Source organism: Podarcis liolepis (assembly GCF_965112155.1).
Source record: "Podarcis liolepis genome assembly, chromosome: 15".
Lineage (NCBI taxonomy): Eukaryota > Metazoa > Chordata > Lepidosauria > Squamata > Lacertidae > Podarcis > Podarcis liolepis.
In genome coordinates this window covers 29510347-29532051 of record NC_139566.1, presented here as the reverse complement: position 1 = coordinate 29532051, position 21705 = coordinate 29510347, and the positions used below count along the sequence as shown (strand labels likewise).

The 21705-nt window shown below is 44.4% G+C and overlaps 2 protein-coding genes across 3 annotated transcripts in view; both read left to right on the top strand.

Annotated features, from left to right (window-relative positions):
• LOC310694963 (immunoglobulin lambda-1 light chain-like) overlaps nucleotides 1–21705 on the top strand; it is a 91223-nt gene that overhangs the window by 3196 nt on the left and 66322 nt on the right. The window contains exons 1-2 of one of the 2 annotated variants that reach the window (XM_083478892.1): nucleotides 11204–11355; nucleotides 11512–11814. The exons of the other annotated variant lie outside the window; for it this stretch is intronic. Coding sequence (XP_083335018.1) covers nucleotides 11310–11355; nucleotides 11512–11814 — 349 coding nt within the window. The 5' untranslated portion in view covers nucleotides 11204–11309. Of the gene's footprint in view, nucleotides 1–11203; nucleotides 11356–11511; nucleotides 11815–21705 lie in introns of those variants that run through there. 2 annotated transcript variants of the gene reach the window in all.
• Nucleotides 1–21705, top strand: part of LOC310694969 (immunoglobulin lambda-1 light chain-like) — a 67117-nt gene that overhangs the window by 8473 nt on the left and 36939 nt on the right. The gene's annotated exons all lie outside the window — the stretch shown is intronic.

Sequence of the window (21705 nt, the reverse complement as noted above, 5' to 3'; positions counted from 1 at the left end):
CATAATCCATTCCCATTTTCAGCTGCAAAATGGCGGCTCTACTTTCATCCAACTGTTGTGCAATAAGTCTCAAACTCCGGGCCGTTGCATTGGTTACAAGTTCCACTACTGCTTGCAATCGAATTATTCTGTTTAGATTATAAATAGGATCCCGTGCCCCTTGTATGAGCTCACCAGGATTCCAGGAGGCAGGATCATAATAGGCTATAATGCGCTCTGGTGGCCAATCATCAGTACCGCTCCAACTTTGGGTACTTCCTCCTGCTATATGAGAAATATCAGCGTTTCTTCGTGTACGCTTGGGCAAATTAGTAGGCATAATCCACATTGGTGGTAATACCCATCCCAGGAAACAAGTCCCACTCCATTTGGAGGGGAGTTTCTTGTATGCCCATTCTCCACATATCCACCACAACCATCGTGTCTGAGGTCTTTGGTACGTGGAGTACAGAAGGCGAAATAGCAAAAGAGGTAGAGAGTTCACAGTGCAGTATGTTAGATTGCCTTTTTCTGTCACAGTTATGTTCCATACCACTTTCCATGCATGAATAAAAGGAGGTGCACAGGGCAAGGCATCCCGAGTTCGATAGGTAGTATCGTGTGCCCAGGTATTCTTAATATTATCCCAAGTATAGTGACAATGAGAAGAGCCTATCATGGTAGAATCAGCTGCATCTGATGATTTATGTACACAGAATTCCCCTTGTACAGGTATAACTCGTAATGGTTTAGTTGAGTTCCATCCGGGAAAATTCTGTACTTCTGTCTGGTTTGGTATTTCGCTTACCATACCAATGGCATCTAATGGTATCGGTAATAAGGGCATACCTCCCTCTGAATCATCTGGCCCAAGAGAGCAAACAAGGCAATTGGTCCTATTTGCAACATTGGCTACCATTTCAGCTAACCCTACCCACATATTGTGGTCATGGTGGAATCCATATTTAGTCAATTTGGCCAGATTCAAGGACCCTTCCCCTTCCCAAGGGATCAGGATTAATAATAGAATCATGTTGATGTCTAGCATATGCATTCCTTCCACAAAAGATTACCTTATAGTGATAGCAAATAAATATTAGTCCCAATATAATTCCCCCAGTGACAGAAATGGGGAACCACCAAGACCAAAACATATATCCCGAGGATCCCCAATGAGTAATATCTCTGATAATTGTTCCACAAGGGGGTGGGCAGTCAATCAATTGTATAAGAGAATCTGTCCTTTCACAATCGCTGGTTCAGATGCTCCTCAAGCTTCAGGCGTGCGCAGGTCAGCCAGCTTCCAGGTTGTGGCTGCAGCAGGCCGGTCGTCTAATGTTGCCCGTGACCTAGCCCGTTCCCGGTAGGGCTAGATACAGGGGTTTTTGGAGAGAGTCAGTTTAAGAGGATTAGAGGGGTCACCTTTGCACGTCCAACTGCCTTCGGACTTCTTCAAACGGGAGTGATGAATCCAGGGGGTCACCTCAGCTACCTTCACCGCTGTTGGAGTAGAGAGCAAGACGGTGTAAGGTCCACGCCACTTAGGTGCAAGTGGATCACGTTTCCACTCTTTCACCCATACGCTATCGCCAGCCTGGAACTGATGAATCGGCTCGGCAATGCTGCACGGCGTGCGCTCGAGGACCCACCTGTTAAGAGAAACAAAAACACGGGAGAGAGATTGCACTTGTCCCTGTGTCACATGGTCTCCTATTTGTTTAAGATCAGCTGGAATATCCTGAACAAAGGAGGGCGGTCTCCCATACAGGAGCTCAAAAGGTGACAACTTAAGTCTTTTTGTGGGTGCACACCGAACACGAAACAGTGTTATGGGTAACACATCTACCCATCCCAATCCCGTTTCCTGGGTTAATTTTGCCAATTGGGTTTTCAGAGTCCGATTCATTCTTTCAGTTTTCCCTGAACTCTGAGGCCTATAGGCTGCATGCAGTCTCCATTTCACTTGTAAGACTCGACATACTTCTTGTACTACTTGATCAATGAACGCTGGCCCATTGTCACTTCCAATGCATCTAGGTAATCCAAACCTCGGGATCAATTCAGTGAGGAGTCTCTTAGTTACCTCTCGTGCCTTTTCAGTTCGGGTGGGAAAGGCTTCAACCCATCCGGTAAGAGTATCTACAAACACAAGGAGATACTTGAATCCCTTAGAAGGGACCAGTTCTGTGAAGTCCACAATTAGGCTTTCCATGGGGACATATCCCACATGTTGGATTCCAGGAGGTTGTACCGGTCCCTGCCTGGGATTGTTTTTAGCACAAAGAACACATTTCTGTGAAATGCAAGTTGCTAATTGTGATAGGTTAATAATATACAACTTCCGACTGAGACTCTCTCTGGTTGCAGTACCGCCAAGGTGAGTAGACTCATGATAATTTCTTACAATTGTGCCTGCTAGATGATGAGGTACATAAATCCTATTATCTGGCAGGATCATCCAACCGTCCTTCACGACTGCTCCTTCCTGTTCAGCCCACTTCCTCTCTTCTGGGGTATAGTGAGGTTTAACTTCTTCTGGAGCTACCTCTGGTATGAGGGCTGCTATAAATCCTCCCACAGGCTTTTGGGCTGCCTCTCGGGCTGCTTTGTCAGCAGCATGATTTCCTCTGGTTATTGGATCCCTTCCTCGTCCATGACCTTTGCAGTGCATTACAGCAATCTGTTCTGGAGCCCATACTGCTTCTAACAGGATTTCTACTTCAGGTCCATATTTCAAGGCCTTCCCGTGGGCTCCTATTAGACCTCTTTCTTTCCATAGAGCACCATGTGCATGCAGGGTTAAGAAGGCATATTTAGAATCAGTATAGATGTTTGCCTTACATCCGGCTGCCAATTGCAGAGCTCTAGTTAAACCTATAAGTTCAGCTTTTTGTGCCGAGGTGCCAGCAGGCAAAGCTTCAGCTTCCACAACTTCCTCATTGGTGACCACAGCATATCCTGCTCGTCTGGCACCTTCATGCAGGTAACTGCTACCATCAGTATAATATACAACATCTGGATTTTTCAATGGTTCATCTTTCAGATCGGGTCTACTGGAATAAACTTCATCCATTATTTGGAGACAATCATGTGATTCTTCATCATCTACCTCTGGTAGGGGCAGCAAAGTCGCTGGATTGAGCGTATTCACTACTCGTAGATGAATCCTGGGATTTTCACACAATAGGCCTTGGTACCTAGCCATCCTTGGGTTCGTTAGCCAATAACTACCCTTATATTCCATGAGTGTCAGAACAGCATGAGGTACATTCACATACATCGTCTGGCCGAAGGTAAATTTATCAGCTTCTTTGACAAGGCTTGCAGTGGCCGCTACTGCCCTTAGGCATGGAGGCCATCCTTTTGCTACTGAGTCCAATTGTTTTGACAAATAAGCTACTGGACGATTCCAACTTCCTAATCTCTGGGTCAGGACTGCCGCTGCAATCCCATTCTGTTCATGTACATACAGCTGAAAGGGTTTTTCCGAATTAGGCAGTCCAAGGGCTGGGGCCTCCATAAGTCGTTGTTTGATAACTAAAAAGGCTTGTTGCTGCTCAGGTCCCCATACGAATGGGTCCTTTTCTGCACCTCGAGTGCTTTCATGTAAGGGTTTGGCCAGACTGCTGAAATCAGGTATCCATAGTCTACAAAACCCTGCTGTTCCCAGGAATCCTCTGAGTTGTTTCCTTGTGGTAGGTTCCTTGATAAGGCAAATAGCTTCTTTCCTCTCTGGCCTCAATGCTCGTTGTTGGTGTGAGATGTCAAAGCCCAAATATTTGACCTTTTCTAAACATAACTGTGCCTTTTTCTGGGAAACTCGGTAGCCAGCTTGCCAGAGCAAGTGGAGCAGTTCCTCTGTACCTTCTTTACAGGTATCAAAATCCTTTGCTGCTAGTATAAGGTCATCTACATATTGCAGAACCACCTTTTCTCCAGGTATTGAGGGGTAACTTGTTAGATCCTTCGCCAAGGCAGTGCCAAATAAAGTTGGGGAATTTTTGAATCCCTGGGGCAATCTCGTCCAAGTTAGCTGGCCTTTTGTTCCTGTTAAAGGGTCTTCCCACTGGAAGGCAAATATAGGTTGGCTCTGTGGTGCCAGCCGGCAACAGAAGAATGCATCTTTCAAGTCCAATACAGTAAAAAATGTTGCTTCTGGTGGGATCAAACTCAGCAGGGTGTATGGGTTTGGTACATTTGGGTGCAAGGTCTCGATAGCCTGGTTTACGAGCCTCAAGTCCTGCACTGGCCTGTATTCATCTGTCCCAGGTTTTCGAACAGGCAAAAGGGGTGTGTTCCACTCTGATTGGCAGGGCTTAAGCAGACCATATTTTAATAGGCGGTCCAAATGTTTCTGGATGCCCTCTGCTGCTCGCCGGGGTAAAGGATATTGCTTTACAGATACAGGGGTAGCCATAGGTTTTAAGGTTACTACAATTGGAGCTATATTCTTGGCCATTCCTGGTGGGCTATTTTCGGCCCATACTCCTGGTGGCACCTGTAGAGTTCGGAGGAGCTTGTTTAACTCTGTATCCAATGTGGGTTGGACTTGCAGGGCTGACATTAGGCGCCATGATTGTTCCTTAGGTACTGAGAGGGAAATTATTCCTGCTGCCTTTGATGGCAATTTCATTTCTGGACCTCGAGGAGTGAAGGTGATTTGGGCCTGCAATTTGGACAGCATATCTCTACCTAAGAGAGGTATTGGACACTCAGGTATATACAAAAACTGATGGGTTAAACGATGTCCCCCAATCTGGCATTCCAAAGGTTGGAGGAAAGACCTCTTAGCTGACTGACCAGTGGCACTTTTAATGACTACACTTTTGGATGCCTTTTTCTGCAATAGTTCTGGGAGTACTGAGTATTCAGCCCCAGTATCAATCATAAAGTCTATTAAATGGCTTCCTAATTGAATCGTGACCGTGGGCTCCTGGAAGCCTAACTTTATGGAGTCCGGTCTTTCCTAGTCTTGGGTAAAATCCTCCTCTGCCAGTCCAATGACATTGTCCCTACTCCGTCCTTGTCCAGGTCTCTGATATCTTCCATCTCGGATCATTCCCCGTCCCCGTCCCTGGTTTCTTGGGCCGGAGCCTGGGCCTGGGCCTGGGCCTGGGCGTACTTCTTCCAACCTCAGGGGTTCAGGACACTCCCGCTTCCAATGACCCTCCTTCTTGCAATTTGCACATTGATTCCTTCCCAGTGGTGGATTCCTTCCCCGCCCTCTTCCTCCATTTAAGGGGCGGTAGTCTTGCTTCACTGCTGTGGCTAGCATTACCATCTTTTCCTTCTGCCACTTCTTCTTCTCTTGTTTCTCAGCCTCATCCCTATTCCGATAAACTCGGCGTGCAATGGCCATAATTTGGCTCATCAGCATCCCTTCCCATCCTTCTGATTTCTGAATTTTCTTACGAATGTCAGAAGCGCACTGGGCCACAAATGTAGCAGTAATCATTCTGCTGTTTTCAGGGGCTTCAGGGTCAAAAGGAGTCCATATACGATAGGCTTCTTGCAGCCTCTCTAAAAAGTCTCCTGGACTCTCATTTGGTTTCTGTTCTACTTCTGAGACTTTAGACATATTAGTGGGCTTCTGGCATGCCCTGCGGATACCTTGCACAAGCGTCTGGCGGTAGGTGGTAAGCCTGGCCAGGTGAATTACATTGTTTGGATCCCAATTAGGATCTTCCAAGGGAAAGTTGTCTTGGAGATGACGGTCAATATTATAAACATTTCCCACTCTGGCCTGTTCACGCAAATATATCTGTGCCTTTTCAATTATCTCTCTCCTTTCCTCAGTGGTGAACAGAGTATTCAGGAGCTGGCGGCAATCTGTCCAAGTAGGACTATGAGTATTTATTATTGAAGTCACCAAGTCCATCATAGCCTGAGGTTTTTCTGCAAAAGATGGGGTGTGTGTTTTCCAATTCATCAGATCCGTAGTTGTGAATGGAATATATTGCAGGGTCGACGTTCGAGGTGGCCTTGGTCCAGGTAGCCCGTTAACCAGCACAGGCTCCTCAAGTGCATCAAATACTCTTCTGAGAGGGGCTACTACGTGATCTTTCTCTTCGCTTTGCTCTAGGGGCCTCAAATCATAGGGGATGGTATTTGTCCCAAGGCGTTCTTTTAGCAGCTTTATACGCCTGGCTGTATTGCTTGCTGACCGATTAAGGTCTCCCTGTAACTTCTGTAATAATTCTCTAGGACTTGGATGTACAGGAGTTTGGGGTAGGCAATCAGTTGTTTCACTAAAAGAGACTGTAGATGGAGTTCTACTGGGACTCACAGATGGAATAACCACTTCTGCTTGGGCTTTATTATAGGCCTCCAATGCCTCCTGAAGATATTTATCATAATCTATCAAGGAATCAAGTTCTGTGACTCCAGCCCCATTATTCATTCCACTTTCTTGCCTTGGGGTTACAACTGGTGGAGTGTTTGGATTAGGCTCCCTTCGATGTGGAGCATAGGGTGGAGGTGGAAGCAGCTCTTCCTCTGGTCCCTCAAAAATGGGTTTGAGTTTATTTGGCAAGATTCCTTTTCTAGCTTCGGCTTTTACAGCCAATAATTTGCATCGTTGGACTTTGCATTCCCTTATCCATGGAGGATTTTTATTTAATGTGCTCAGCCAGGAATCTATATATGAAAATTGTTCTGGGCACCCTCCAATTTCTTTGGCGATGTTAGACCAAAGTTTGCTTACTAAATTTATATCAAAAGTTCCTTGAGATGGCCATTCAGTATTTTGCTTCGGCCACTCTAATTCACATAACGTTCTCAGGCGCTCTGGCGTCATTTTGACTCCATATGCCCCTGAGAAGGCTTTCTTAAAATTATTTAACATACATTCAAGAGGTGTATTTTCCCCTTTTGAACCCCCAACTCCCATTGTATGGCCCTGTGAAGTATCCACTCAGTCACTCACACACACGCTTCGTGGGGTTTCTTGCCCAGATGGAGTCGCCTCACTGGGAACCGAAGTACTACCCACTCCACACTCAGGTCAGCTACAGATTGCTCTGTACTTTCTCACACATACAATGCGCTGGATACTTCACCACACACTACCTCCCAACTTCCCCTTTTCCCCCACCAGACCACCATCTGATATACCCAACCACCTAGCGTACTCAGTTCCCACTTACTGAGACGCAGAAGTTTGATCAAGACTTCTCTTCCTCCCAATTAATTGGAGGGCCAAAAATCCCTTTGTGCACTTACCCCTGGTTGGTTCCGTTTCCCCCCGGTCCGTCGCCGCCAGTGAGCAGGGTATCAGACAGACGAGACTTCTGCGTTCCCCCTGGAAAAATTTACCAGTGCGCGCTTGGGTAAGCAGTTTAGAGATCCTCTCTCTTGTACCCTGCTCAGTAGAGCGAAGGGGCTGCGTTCCAGCAGACCACTTATCCGAGTCACAGGGCACCATAAAATGTAGCACCCTGCTTGTGGTTAACGCTTAGCTGGAATGAAATATTCAACGCAGCAATAGAGAATTTAAAATAATTATTTATTTGTCAGACAAATAAATGAGAGGCACAGTGGTATATGGTTACCAAGCTCTGGCCTGGCCTCCTGCCATTATGGCCAGCACTTATATTCCCTTAATCCAGCCCCCTTTGCTCCTCCTTGGGCTGCCTCTGTCCAATCAGCCTGGTTGGATTTCCTATTGGCTGATTGCTATAACCAATCACAATAGATACACCCATTTCCTTCTGTCCTTATAAGGAACACAAACAGCTATATATTGTTACATCTATAAATGACAAATAAGTAGTAATATATCTTACATGTGTCTCAACAAGGAATCTTAATTACCAGCTCACCTCCTGCCCTCCCTGCCCTATTGCCTTTTAAAACAAATGGTTAATCTTAAATTTTTATCTTAAACATATGTCAAGGATCTTGAGTTTCACATCAACATTGAAAGATATCCTTCATTTGAAGGTTTCTAAACAAATGTCTGGCAGCTAATATATCAGGACAGCATTTGATGGCGTCTTCTTGTCTGGCAAGAGGCTGGACTGGTGGCTGACTTAATTTCAAGATAAATACAACTCTTCTAGCATTTGTTAAATCCTTTGCATAATTACATTTAAACCAACATATTTAATACACAACACAGATAGCCTCTTAAAAGGAATAAGGCCTTTTTAAAGTAGAGAGAGAAAGAAAGAAAAAAGAACTCAGTTTAGAACAGTTTCAGAAGCAGCCTCTTCAGTTTACATCTCCCCCTTTCACCCTCCTTTCCAGCCTCAAAATAAAATAGGAAGAAGCTTCTTTTTCCCCAGCCAAGCCAGTTGCCTTTTCTCTCAGTTTAAGGAAGAAACAGCTTTAAAAAGACTTCCCAGCTAGATGCTTTAAAAAGACTTCCCAGCTAGATGCTTTTTCTCCCATTTACCTCTGGCCTTAGAAAATACAGCTCAAGGTTTTAAGAGAGGCCCATGGTATCATTTTACTGGGAGGCACATTGGCATTTTACTATTTACTCATTCCTAATCATGTTTATCTCTGCCTTTGTTATCTTCTATAACATGTAGGGTCAATGTCATTACTCAGTCTGTAATTTCAGCTTTTACGACTTTGAGAATTGTTTTCTGCTATCAATCAAGTGGGGGCCCCTTGTCTTAGGAGAATGGCCAAGGTTTTCTCTGCCTGGCATGAAACGATTGAAAATCTACTTTTGAAAATCTAAGCCCTCTTTAATATACAAGTCCTAATCAAACATTAATAAAATGCAGGCTTATGCCTGATGCCTCAATAGTACCTCGGGTTAAGAACTTTGCTTCAGGATAAGAACAGAAATCGCACGGTGGTGGCATGGCAGCAGTGGGAGGCCCCATTAGCTAAAGTGGTACCTCAGGTTAAGAACAGTTTCAGGTTAAGAACGGACCTCCGGAACAAATTAAGTTATTAACCCGAGGTACCACTGTACTGGCAAAATTTATCATTTTTGAGTACCTTCTGGATGGGACGTTGGCGTTCATCTAACTGCTGAATGCCGGAATCTTGCAAACCTCAGCATATCTGACAGGTAGCTTCCCGTCCATCGCTTAAATGCCACCATAGTGGAAGATCCTATCATCTCTCAAGTCGTTTGATCTACTCTTGAGCAGCTTGTTACCATTGTGAGGTTATTAATATTATTTATTAAATTTATATACTTACCCAGCGGTCTCAGGGCGGTTCACAGAATAAAATCAAGATATAAAACCACAAAATACATCATAAAAATAAAAGCAACCACCCTCCCCCACAAAAATACCCCACATTTTAAAAGGGCATAGGAAGTAAATCAGATCAACCAAAGGCCTGGTTAAAAAAGAACGTTTCTGCCTGGCGCCAAAAGGTGTGTAATGAAGGCGCCAGGCAAACTTCCCTGGGGAGAGCATCTCACAGATGGAGAGCCAATGTATTATTATATACATTGTTATATGTGTAACGTTATAAAAATATATATATTCCAGGTTCCGAAAAGGAATTAGCATCTAAACTGATACATGCGACACCGCATAGCTGTATCAAAATGAGTATGAACTACCTAGAAGAATAAACAGATTCACACATTTACAATATACATGTGTGTGTTCACTGCCAATAAACTATGATCCTTCCACAACAATACAAAGCAGGACCTCCCGTGAATGTTGTTTTCAAGCACAACTTCACACAACCAAAGTTGAACACACCCTTTCTTCCTGGTGGGGAAAGCAAGGGGAATGTGACTGCATAAGACTGACTAAACAAAATTAAAAAAATTCCTTTCAGTAGCACCTTAGAGACCAACTGAGTTTGTTACTGGTATGAGCTTTTGTGAGCATCCACACTTCTTCAGATTCTTCATGCACACGAAAGCTCATACCAATAACAAACTCAGTTGGTCTCTTAGGTGCTACTGGAAGGAATTTTTTTATTTTGTTTCGACTATGGCAGACCAACACGGCTACCTACCTGTAACTAAGACTGACTAGATTGTGATTTCAGTATTTTGCTTTGAAATGTGATGCAGGTGTTTTGTGGTGTCTACTGTTCTGGCTTCAACCTCCAGGGGACAATGTTGGGCCACCTACCCGTTTTTTTTAAAATAATAATAGTGAATTATATTACAAAACGGGAAATTGTTACAAAAACTGAACTGTTGGGGTGAAGCGAAGCGTCAGAATGTTTTTCCTTATGCCTGACTACTCGCTTGAGGAGGAGCTGGCTTCCTGCACAGCACCTTGAAATCAACCTGAATTGTGCAGCCTCAATTTGCTGGTACGTGACTGAATCTCACCTGAAAATAATGGCAAGCTGGAATTGCCTTAAATGAAGAAATAGTTGGAGCTGCTATAAGGCAGATTCCCATAAATAAAAGGGTTTCAACACCAAGGCAGACACAACTGGCTGTCTTAGTCTCAACAGAATAAAAAAAAATTATATGGCACAGCCGCAGCCAGATTATTGCTTGCTAAAAACTTCCCACAAAGGAAGACTGGATAAGTAAATTATGTGAATTTATAGAATTAGCTAAACTAACAGCAGCCATAAGAAATCAGTCTAATCAAAGGAAGGAATGACAATGTTTTGAGGAATATATGAAAAAACACTGCTCTAAGGAAAACATATTGATATGCATAGAATAAGTATGCAAAGAGGAACTAATTCAAGGTAAAATTACTAATAGATATAAAATGAACAATATAAGGACACAATGTAAATAAGAGTATGCAGTAAAGGATGTCGAGTTGTGGTGGATGGAAGCCAGACCGGTGTAAATTATAGTTCTTTATTAGTCTATATGAGTTTGGTTTTTGGTAAAATATGGTTTATGAATTGTAACTATGTTTTTCATTTTCTTTCTGTTTGTGAATAATAAAATTAATGATGATGATGATGATGATGATAACTTGCAAGCCTATTTAAACACTGCTTGTTGAAAGAAGCCAACCCACCACTCTCCTTTGTCATCATGTGCTGCTTGATTTTTTAAAAAATAATTTGAGATGCAGGGACGACATCTTCAGCATCCACACATCACTCCTCATCCCTTGAACTACAGCCCCAATCTTGCTTCCTTGAGGTAAATTGACCTAGTGTCGCCTCAAGTTCACAAGACAAGAACCTCCTCATTTTAAAAAGCGAACATCACCTTTATCCAAATCAGTTCCATTGTATTTTGCTTACTGCATCATTTATTCCAGACAAAGGCTTTCTAACAGAGCCAATGAGCACCGCCTGGATTTGCATCAAGAGATCATTTACCAGCTCTGAGAAGTTTTAACAAAGGAAAGACTCAGGACCACCAACAGTTGCCTGTTAACCTTCAGAAGTCGCCTTGCTTTAGAGAGCTCACCATGGCCTGGACTCTGTTTTTCCTGGTTCTTCTCAGTTACTGTTTAGGTAAACACAAAAAGAAGTAGACTTAAGTTTGCCTAAATGGGGGGGGGGGAGCATATCTTTAATGTTTATTTACCATAGTGCTTTGAAGTTCAGGTGATATGTGAGAACAGAGAGGATTGAGAATCATTCATTTCTTTTTCTCTTTTTTTTACAAAGGTGTTATTTCACAGCCAGCATTGACCCAGCTGGGATCCCAGTCTGTGTCCCTGGGTCAGACTGTGACCCTCTCCTGCTCTAAGAACAAGGGGAGCTGGCAGACCTTTGGCTGGTGTCAACAGAAACCTGGGCAGCCTCCTCGTTTTCTATGGTATGGTCCCAGCACCAGGGGAGACGGGGTCCCAGATAGGTTCACCACTTCTCCCTCTGAGGATACCGGCTATTTAACCATCTCCAATGTCCAGGCTGAAGATGAGGCAGTTTATCACTGTTTTGCATGGGAAGGCACCGGTACTCCGAAGTTCCACTGTGGTACCATCTGATGGGGAACTGAGACAAAAACTTTCTCTCTCCTTCCCCATAAAGCAAAGAAACCAGAATTAGGCAAGAGCTGAGTTTGGCCCAAATGAACTTTATTTCTTTTTGGCAAGAATATCAAGTTAGGTAAACAGATGGATGCTTTTAGAGAAATGACCTCACCACCACCACCACCACTTCTTCTTCTTCTTCTTCTTCTTCTTCTTCTTCTTCTTCTTCTTCTTCTTCTTCTTCTTCTTCTTCTTCTTCTGCGATCACTCGTAGCTGAGTAAGATTGTCTTCCATAAACATGGTTTTAACAATGAGTCCATAAGTGACTGTGGAGGCCAATTCTGGATCCACACGTCCTTCCACAGTGGGGACATTGGTTTCTGGGTGGGAGTTGATCATGGTGTGGATTTGCGAAGCATGCCTTCCTCTTATCGCGTTTCTCCCTTGCGTCCTAAGTTCGAGTGTCTTCAAAGCCCATGACACCTTTGGTAAAGGCTGTTCTTCAACTGCAGCGCTCGCAGGCCAGTGTTTCCCAGTTGTCAGTGTTTATACTACATTTTTTAAGATTTGCCTTGAGACAGTGACATGTCCCACCATTACGCAGAGGTCCATAATTTTGGCATGACCTTGTCAAAACTGTAGTTACAAGGCCCCTGGCCTGTCAAACCAGTTCTTACATTGGATCCCAGTACGTTTCCGAGCACAATTCAAAGTGTTGGTGCTGACCTTTAAAGCCCTAAACGGCCTCGGTCCAGTATACCTGAAGGAGTGTCTCCACCCCCATCGTTCTTCCCAGACACCGAGGTCCAATGCCGAGGGCCTTCTGGCGGTTCCCTCGCTGCGAGAAGCCAAGTTACAGGGAACCTTCAGAGGGCCTTCTTGGTAGTGGCACCTGCCCTGTGGAACACGCTCCCACCAGATGTCAAAGAAAAAAACAACTATCTGACTTTTAGAAGACATCTGAAGCCAGCCCTGTCTAGGGAAGCTTTTAATGTTTAATAGACTACTGTATTTTAATATTCTGTTGGAAGCCACCCAGATGCAGGGTATAAATAAATTATTATTATTATTATTATTATTATTATTATTATTATTATACATGTGATTTATTCAGTCATCGCGGTAAGGACAAAGAATTCCAGACATTCCTCCATAATGGAGTTGTTTGCACTGAGCTCCTCCGCCTCTCCCCTCCAGCAACAACACCAGTTCCTACGGCGTCTGTCCATGGACAATTGTTTCTGTGCTCTTTGTTCTTGCACCCTTAATGAAGGCCACGTTTTGGGAGAAGGGGGGTCGGTTATGCTGTCCAGTGACGTGTCAGCTAGCTGCTCTCTCTCCCCTCCCCCTTCTCCTAACTCTGCTGTCTGCCTATCTCTGAGGTGTTATCTTCCTCCAAGCCCTGCTGTACATCAGGACTGCCTTCCTTCTCTCTGGAAGCTACAGGAGAAGGGGGGGAGGGGACACCTTTCCCACTCCCTCTCCTCTTCAGTCCAGTCCCTGACACCACCGTTTAAATGAGGTTTTGCAGTTCATGCAAATCCAACCTTCACAAGCTATCAGATACAAAATGGTCGACCTGAAAACATCTCAAGGAGGGTGCTGCTGCAGCAACTGGGCTCCTGGAAATTCTTTGCTCAACTTCACTTGCGGCAATGTGAATTCACATTTGCACCTGACATAGACCCTGGCAGAACTTGCACGTCTGAATTCAGCTCTGATTAAAGGGTGGGGCTTTGTCCTCCCCACCACCCCACACACATTTTCTCAAATCTTGTACAGTGGTACCTCAGGTTACATATGCTTCAGGTTACAGACTCCTCTAACCCAGAAATAGTACCTCGGGTTAAGCACTTTGCTTCAGGATGAGAACAGAAATCACACGGCGGCGGCGGGAGGCCCCATTAGCTAAAGTGGTGCTTCAGGTTAAGAACAGGTTCAGGTTAAGAACGGACCTCCGGAATAAATTAAGTACTTAACTTGAGGTACCACTGTATGTAGAATGTTGGTTGTCTACTTTTGGCCTGTAAGATGGACCAACTTCCCCATATCTCATCAGGGGCGCCGACTTATAAAAAATATTGGGGGGGCCCATACCGGGGTCCATACTGGTGGCAGGATGGCAGTGGTGCTTTTGTATGCAAGAACCGGCCTGCCCTCCCCAGGCTTCGCACCGGGAGGCGGCCACCCCCTCCTACCAACGTCACCTTAGCTGAACCCAGAAAAAAAGCCCCGCTCCGGCGGTGGGAAACTCCCGTCCCCTCCATTCTCCCCTCACCCCGGTCCCTCGCCGACGATGAATACGCCGTTCCTCGGCCCCGCGGCTCCATTCCTTTCTAAAGTCCCGCCGCTGGGGGTCTTCCTCTGACTGACCGACCTGCCCGCCCCTTCTCAGGAGCTCCCGGTCACTTTGGGAGGCGCGCGCCGGAGTCCCCTGCACGGTTTTTGGCAAGGTGCCTAATAATTTTCTTAAATTATTGGGGGGCAGAGCCCCCCCAAACGAATTTTTGAGGGGGCTCGGGCCCCCTCAGGCCCCATGGAGTCGGCGCCTATAATCTCATAGAATTTACCAGTCACAGAAATCCCGTGAACAGCCTGCACCTGTGGAGCAAATGAAGCAGGACATGCTCAGGAAGGACATATCTGCTCAAGTTTCCAACGCCAACTGCCCCGTCTTTCCTACTCATTCAGGCACAGAAATCAAACGATAACCTCGCTCACATCCAGTTAACCCATGATTCAAGCTGTGGAAAGCTTTGTAAATTTCCACAACTGGGGGCAAAGTTCAGGACTCTTTTTTTCCTTTTTGTATATAATTTTTATTAAATTTTCTGTTTCCCATTTTAAAATACAGTGGTACCTCAGGTTACATACGCTTCAGGTTACAGACTCCGCTAACACAAAAATAGTGCTTCAGGTTAAGAACTTTGCTTCAGGGTGAGAACAGAAATTGTGCTCTGGAGGCGCGGCATGTAATAATGGAATACTGAATGGTTTAAGTTTATGTAAAATATGCAGGGATTTATGATATGTAAAATGAACCATGGAAAGAGAAGAGGGGAAGTCATTGCTATTTTAAGGATGTAAAAATGAGTACAGTGGTACTTCGGGTTAAGTACTTAATTGTTTCCGGAGGTCCGTTCTTAACCTGAAACTGTTCTTAACCTGAAGACCGCTTTAGCTAATGGGGCCTCCTGCTGCCACGGCGCAATTTCTGTTCTCATTCTGAAGCAAAGTTCTTAACCCAAGGTACTATTTCTGGGTTAGCGGAGTCTGCAACCTGAAGTGTCTGTAACCTGAAGCCTCTGTAACCCGAGGTACCACTGTACTTGGTAACACTATGACCCCTTAACTTTTATCTTGGCCAGAGTGAGGCCTGCCCTCAACATCATCATGCAAATTTCTCCTTTGATCATTGGCTTTTCACGGAGAGAAGCAAGTAGATAAAGACACTCTTGTAGAACCAATGAGCATACAACCAATCTGCGCGAAGGAGACATTTGGTATTTCCGGGGGATTTCAGAGAGGGGGAATCAGATCCCATCTAGATCTTTAGTTAGACTCTAAAGGAGTCTTTTACCATGGCCTGGTACCTGCTTTTCCTGTCACTTCTCAGCTACTGCTCAGGTAAGAGCGTGGAAGACGCACATCACGTAGGGCAATATCAAAACTTTATCTGCCAGAGGGAGATAAAGCTTCTGTGGTATTTGAATGCATAGGAAATGTACCAAAGTCATGGTTCCTTTCTCCTTTTTTTATGAAAGGTGTCACTTCACAACCCAGTTTGACTCAGCCTGCCTCCCAGTCGGTGTCTCTGGGCCAAACTGCTACACTCTCCTGCTCTAGAAATGGTGGTACTCTCTGGGATGATATTCACTGGTATCAACAGAAACCTGGACAGCCTCCCCGTTTTCTGTGGTATGGATCCAGCACCCGGGGAGAAGGGGTCCCAGCTCGCTTCACCGGTTCGCGATCTGGCTCATTAACTATCTCTAACATCGAGGCTGCAGATGAAGCAGTTTATTTTTGTTGTGACTTAGAGCTTGGCAGTTCCACGTTCCACAGTGAAATAATCTGATGGGGAACTGAGACAAAAACCTTCTCTGTTCTTTCTTATGAGTGTAGAATCCTGAATCATTCAAGAGCATAGCTGCACGTGAATGACTTTTGTTAGTTTTCGACAAGAACGTGCATTAAAAGTTATCAAGTTATTTAGACTAAAGAATCCTATTGTTGATATGACCTTGCATTAAATATCTGACACATGTCCCAATAAACAATGCTCTTCATGTTTTCACTGGCCTTGTTGGCAATAAAGCCACTTCCGACTTAGAAGGGCCAAAGCTCAGGGGAGAATACCTGTTTTGCATGCAGAACGTCCTGGGTCCGATTTTTTATCGTGTTTTTAATATTCCGTTGGGAGCTGCCCAGAGTGGCTGGGGAAACCCAGCTAGATGGTGGGGTATAAATAAATAATTATTATTATTATTATTATTATTATTATTATTATTATTATTATTATTACAAGATCTTCTCCATGGCAAGGGCAGGAAAATGTCCTTCTGAAGTGCTTTCCTTTTGACCCCAGGGAAAATTGTTGTACAGAAACATGAATATAAGGCAAAATTATATATCTGTGGAGAAAATGAACTAAAAGCATTAATAAGGACTTTGCCTTCTTCTTCTTCTTCTTCTTCTTCTTCTTCTTCTTCTTCTTCTTCTTCTTCTTCTTCTTCGAATCATAGAGTTGGAATAGACCACAAGGGCCATCGAGTCCAACCCCCTGCCAAGCAGGAAAAACCATCAGAGCACTCCTGATGTAGCACCCTGCTTGTGGTTAACGCTTAGCTGGAATGAAATATTCAACGCAGCAACAGAGAAATTAAAATAATAATTTATTTGTCAGACAAATAAATGAGAGGCACAGTGGTATATGGTTACCAAGCTCTGGCCTGCCTCCTGCCATTATGGCCAGCACTTATATTCCCTTAATCCAGCCCCCTTTGCTCCTCCTGTGGCTGCCTCTGTTCAATCAGCCTGGTTGAATTTCCTATTGGCTGATTGCTATAACCAATTCTAAAAGATACACCCATATCCTCCTGTCCTTATATGGAACACAAAGAGCTATATATTGTTACATCTATAAATGACAAATAAGTAGTAATATATCTTACATGTGTCTCAACAAGGAATCTTAATTACCAGCTCACCTCTTGCCCTCCTTGCCCTATTGCCTTCTAAAACAAATGGTTAATAATTTTAAATTTTTATCTTGAACAGATGTCAGAGACCTTGGGTTCATATTCTCATGCATCATCAATGAAATATCTCCTTTTGGAGGTCTTTAAACAAAGGCCTGACAGCCATCCGTCATGAGTGCTCGATTGGCGTCTCATTTCTGGCAGGGGGGGCTAGGCTGATGGCTGGCTTAATTTCAGGATAAATCTAGCATTTCTTAAATCCTTTGCATAATTACATTTAAGCCAGCATATTTAAACTTCCTCAAAGTAAAAAGGAAGGAACAGTAGGAAGGAACAGTTTACAGCCTCAAAATAAAATAGGAAAAAAGCCTCTTCCCCTGTTTACACTCCCCCCCTTCTCCAGCCAGTTGCTTTGTTTCCATGTGCTCTTGGCCTTTTGTCCTGTGGCTCAAGTTTAACGGTTTTATTTTACTATTTACTCATTCCTAATTATGTTTGGTCTATGTAACCTTGTTCTTAACCTGTAATTCCCTTTTTACGACTTTGAGAATTGTTTTCTGCTATAAATCAAGGGGGGGGGCCTTGTCTAGGAGGAAAACATTGCCAGTGTTTTCTTAAGCAGCTGGCCTTCTTGCCTGGCATGAAACTTTTGAAAATCTTTAAGCTCTCTCTTTAATTTAGGAACCTGATCAAGATATAAGCCAATATATGCCTTGATTAAAAATGCAGTCTATATTCAGATGCCACATTCCCCCCTTTCAAGCTCAAGGACCTTGCTACCAAGTGTCCTTGATAGCTTGATCTTCATATTCCTGAGGTAAAGCTCTGTATAGGGCCATGATATGAGGTAGAGTTTCATTTGAAACCATCTTGCTAATTGTACTTCTAAAACATGAAATGATACATGGCATCATACATAAAACCATTATTACTACCGTCAAGAAAAACAAGCAAGACAATAGTATCCCTTTAAGTCCTGTGACATTAGGTAACCAATTGGTGAGCCATCCCATATCCCATCCTTCCCATGTTTGTACTGGGACATGTGCTATATTCTCCATCTTTGTGGCCAACACACGGATTGCCTCACCATTATCTGAAATGTTAAAGCAACAGGCATTCCCTGTCAAGTTCAAGACTCCACACAGGCCTCCCTGCCTGGCAAGTACATAATCCATTCCCATTTTCAGCTGCAAAATAGCGGCTCTACTTTCATCCAACTGTTGTGCAATAAGTCTCAAACTCTGGGCCGTTGCATTGGTTACAAGTTCCACTACTGCTTGCAATCGAATTATTCTGTTTAGATTATAAATAGGATCCCGTGCCCCTTGTATGAGCTCACCAGGATTCCAGGAGGCAGGATCATAATAGGCTATAATGCGCTCTGGTGGCCAATCATCAGTACTGCTCCAACTTTGGGTACTTCCTCCTGCTATACGAGAAATATCAGCGTTTCTTCGTGTTCGCTTGGCCGAACTAGTGGGCATAATCCACATTGGTGGTAATACCCATCCCAGGAAACAAGTCCCACTCCATTTGGAAGGGAGTTTCTTGTATGCCCATTCTCCACATATCCACCACAACCATCGGGTCTGAGGGTTTTGGTACGTGGAGTACAGAAGGCGAGATATCAAAAGAGGTAGAGAGTTCACAGTGCAGTATGTTAGATTGCCTTTTTCTGTCACAGTTATGTTCCATACCACTTTCCATGCATGAATAAAAGGAGGTGCACAGGGCAAGGTATTCCGAGTTCGATAGGTAGTACCGTGTACCCAGGTATGACTATTCTTAATATAATCCCAAGTATAGGGACAATGAGAAGAGCCTATCATGGTAGAATCAGCTGCATCTGATGATTTATGTACACAGAATTCCCCTTGTACAGGTATAACTCGTAATGGTTTAGTTGAGTTCCATCCGGGGAAATTCTGTATTTCTGTTTGGTGTGGTATTTCGCTTACCATACCCATGGCATCTAATGGTATCGGTAATAAGGGCATACCTCCCTCTGAATCATCTGGCCCAAGAGAGCAAACAAGGCAATTGGTCCTATTTGCAACATTGGCTACCATTTCAGCTAAACCTACCCACATATTGTGGTCATGACGGAATCCATATTTAGCAAATTTGGTCAGAGTCAAGGACCCTTCCCCTTCCCAAGGGATCAGGATTAATAATAAAATCATGTTGATGTCTAGCATATGCATTCCTTCCACAAAAGATTACCTTATTGTGATAGCATAAAACTATTAGTCCCAATATAATTCCCCCAGTGACAGATATGGGGAACCACCAAGACCAAAACATATATCCCAAGGATCCCCAATGTGTAATATCTCTGATAATTGTTCCACAAGGGGGCAGTCAATCAATTGTATAAGAGAATCTTCCCGCTCACAGTCGCTGGTTCAGACGCTCCTCAAGCTTCAGGCGTGCGCAGGTCAGCCAGCTTCCAGGGTGTGGCTGCAGCAGGCCGGTCGTCTAATGTTGCCCGTGACCTAGCCCGTTCCCCGTAGGGCCAGATACAGGGGTTTTTGGAGAGAGTCAGTTTTAAAGGATTAGAGGGGTCACCTTTGCACGTCCAACTGCCTTCGGACTTCTTCAAACGGGAGTGATGAATCCAGGGGGTCACCTCAGCTACCTTCACCGCTGTTGGAGTAAAGAGCAAGACGGTGTAAGGTCCACGCCACTTAGGTGCAAGTGGATCACGTTTCCACTCTTTCACCCATATGCTATGCCAGCCTGGAGCTGATGGATCGGCACGGCAATGCTGCACGGCGTGCGCTCGAGGGCCCACCTGTTAAGATAAAAAAAAACAAACAAACACGGGAGAGAGACAAAAACACGGGAGAGAGATTGCACTTATCCCTGTGTCACATGGTCTCCTATTTGTTTGAGGTCAGTTGGAATATCCTGAACAAAGGAGGGCGGCCTCCCATACAGGAGCTCAAAAGGTGACAACTTAAGTCTTTTTGTGGGTGTGCACCGAACACGAAACAGTGTTATGGGTAACACGTCTACCCTCCTGAGACTTTAGACATATTAGTGGGCTTCTGGCATGCCCTGCAGATACCTTGCACAAGCGTCTGGCGGTAGGTGGTAAGCCTGGCCAGGTGAATTGCATTGTTTGGATCCCAATTAGGATCTTCCAAGGGAAAGTTATCCTGGAGATGACGGTCAATATTATAAATATTTCCCACTCTGGCCTGCTCACGCAAATATATCTGTGCCTTTTCAATTATGTCTCTCCTTTCCTCAGTGGTGAAGAGAGTATTCAGGAGCTGGCGACAACCTGTCCAAGTAGGACTATTAGTATTTACTATTGAAGTCACCAAGTCCATCATAGCCTGAGGTTTTTCTGCGAAAGATGGGGTGTTTTCCAATTCATCAGATCCGTAATTGTGAATGGAATATATTGCAGGGTCGAAGTTCGAGGTGGCCGTGGTCCGGGTTGCCCATTAACCAGCACAGGCTCCTCAAGTGCATCAAATACTCTTCTAAGAGGGGCTACTACGTGACCTTTTTCTTCGCTTTGCTCTAGGGGCCTCAAATCATAGGGGATGATATCTGTCCCAAGGCGTTCTTTTAGCAGCTTTATACGCCTGGCTGTATTGCTTGCTGACCGATTAAGGTCTCCCTGTAACTTCTGTAATAATTCTCTAGGACTTAGATGTACAGGGGTTTGGGGTGGGCAATTAGTTGTTCCATTAAAGGAAACTGTAGATGGAGTTCTACTGGGACTCACAGGTGGAATAACCACTTCTGCTTGGGCTTCATTATAGGACTCCAATGCCTCCTGAAGATATTTATCATAATCTATCAAGGAATCAAGTTCTGTGACTCCACCCCCATTATTCGTTCCACTTTCTTGCCTTGGGGTTACAACTGGTGGAGTGTTTGGATTAGGCTCCCTTCGATGTGGAGCATAGGGTGGAGGTGGAAGCAGCTCTTCCTCTGGTCCCTCAAAAATGGGTTTGAGTTTATTTGGCAAGATTCCTTTCCTAGCTTCGGCTTTTACAGCCAATAATTTGCATCGTTGGACTTTGCATTCCCTTATCCATGGAGGATTTTTATTTAATGTGCTCAGCCAAGAATCTATATATGAAAATTGTTCTGGGCACCCTCCAGTTTCTTTGGCGATGTTAGACCAAAGTTTTGCTTACTAAATTTATATCAAAGGTTCCTTGAGATGGCCATTCAGTATTTTGCTTCGGCCACTCTAATTCACATAACGTTCTCAGGCGCTCTGGCGTCATTTTGACTCCATACGCCCCTGAGAAGGCTTTCTTAAAATTATTTAACATACATTCAAAAGGTGTATTTCCCCCCTTTGAACCCCCAACTCCCATTGTATGGCCCTGTGAAGTATCCACTCAGTCACTCACACACACACCTTACTGGGAAACGAAGTAGTACTCACTCCACACTTAGGTCAGCTACACATTGTACTTTCTCACACATGCAATGCGCCAGATACTTCACCACACACTACCTCCCAATCTTCCCTTTTCCCTACACCAGATCACCATCTGATGTACCCAGCCACCTAGCGTACTCAGTTCCCCTTTACTGAGACGCAGAAGTTTGATCAGGACTTCTCTTCCTCCCAATTAATTGGAGGGCCAAAACCCCTTAGTGCACTTACCCTTAGCTGGTTCCCTGTTTATTTCTCTGGTCCCCCCCG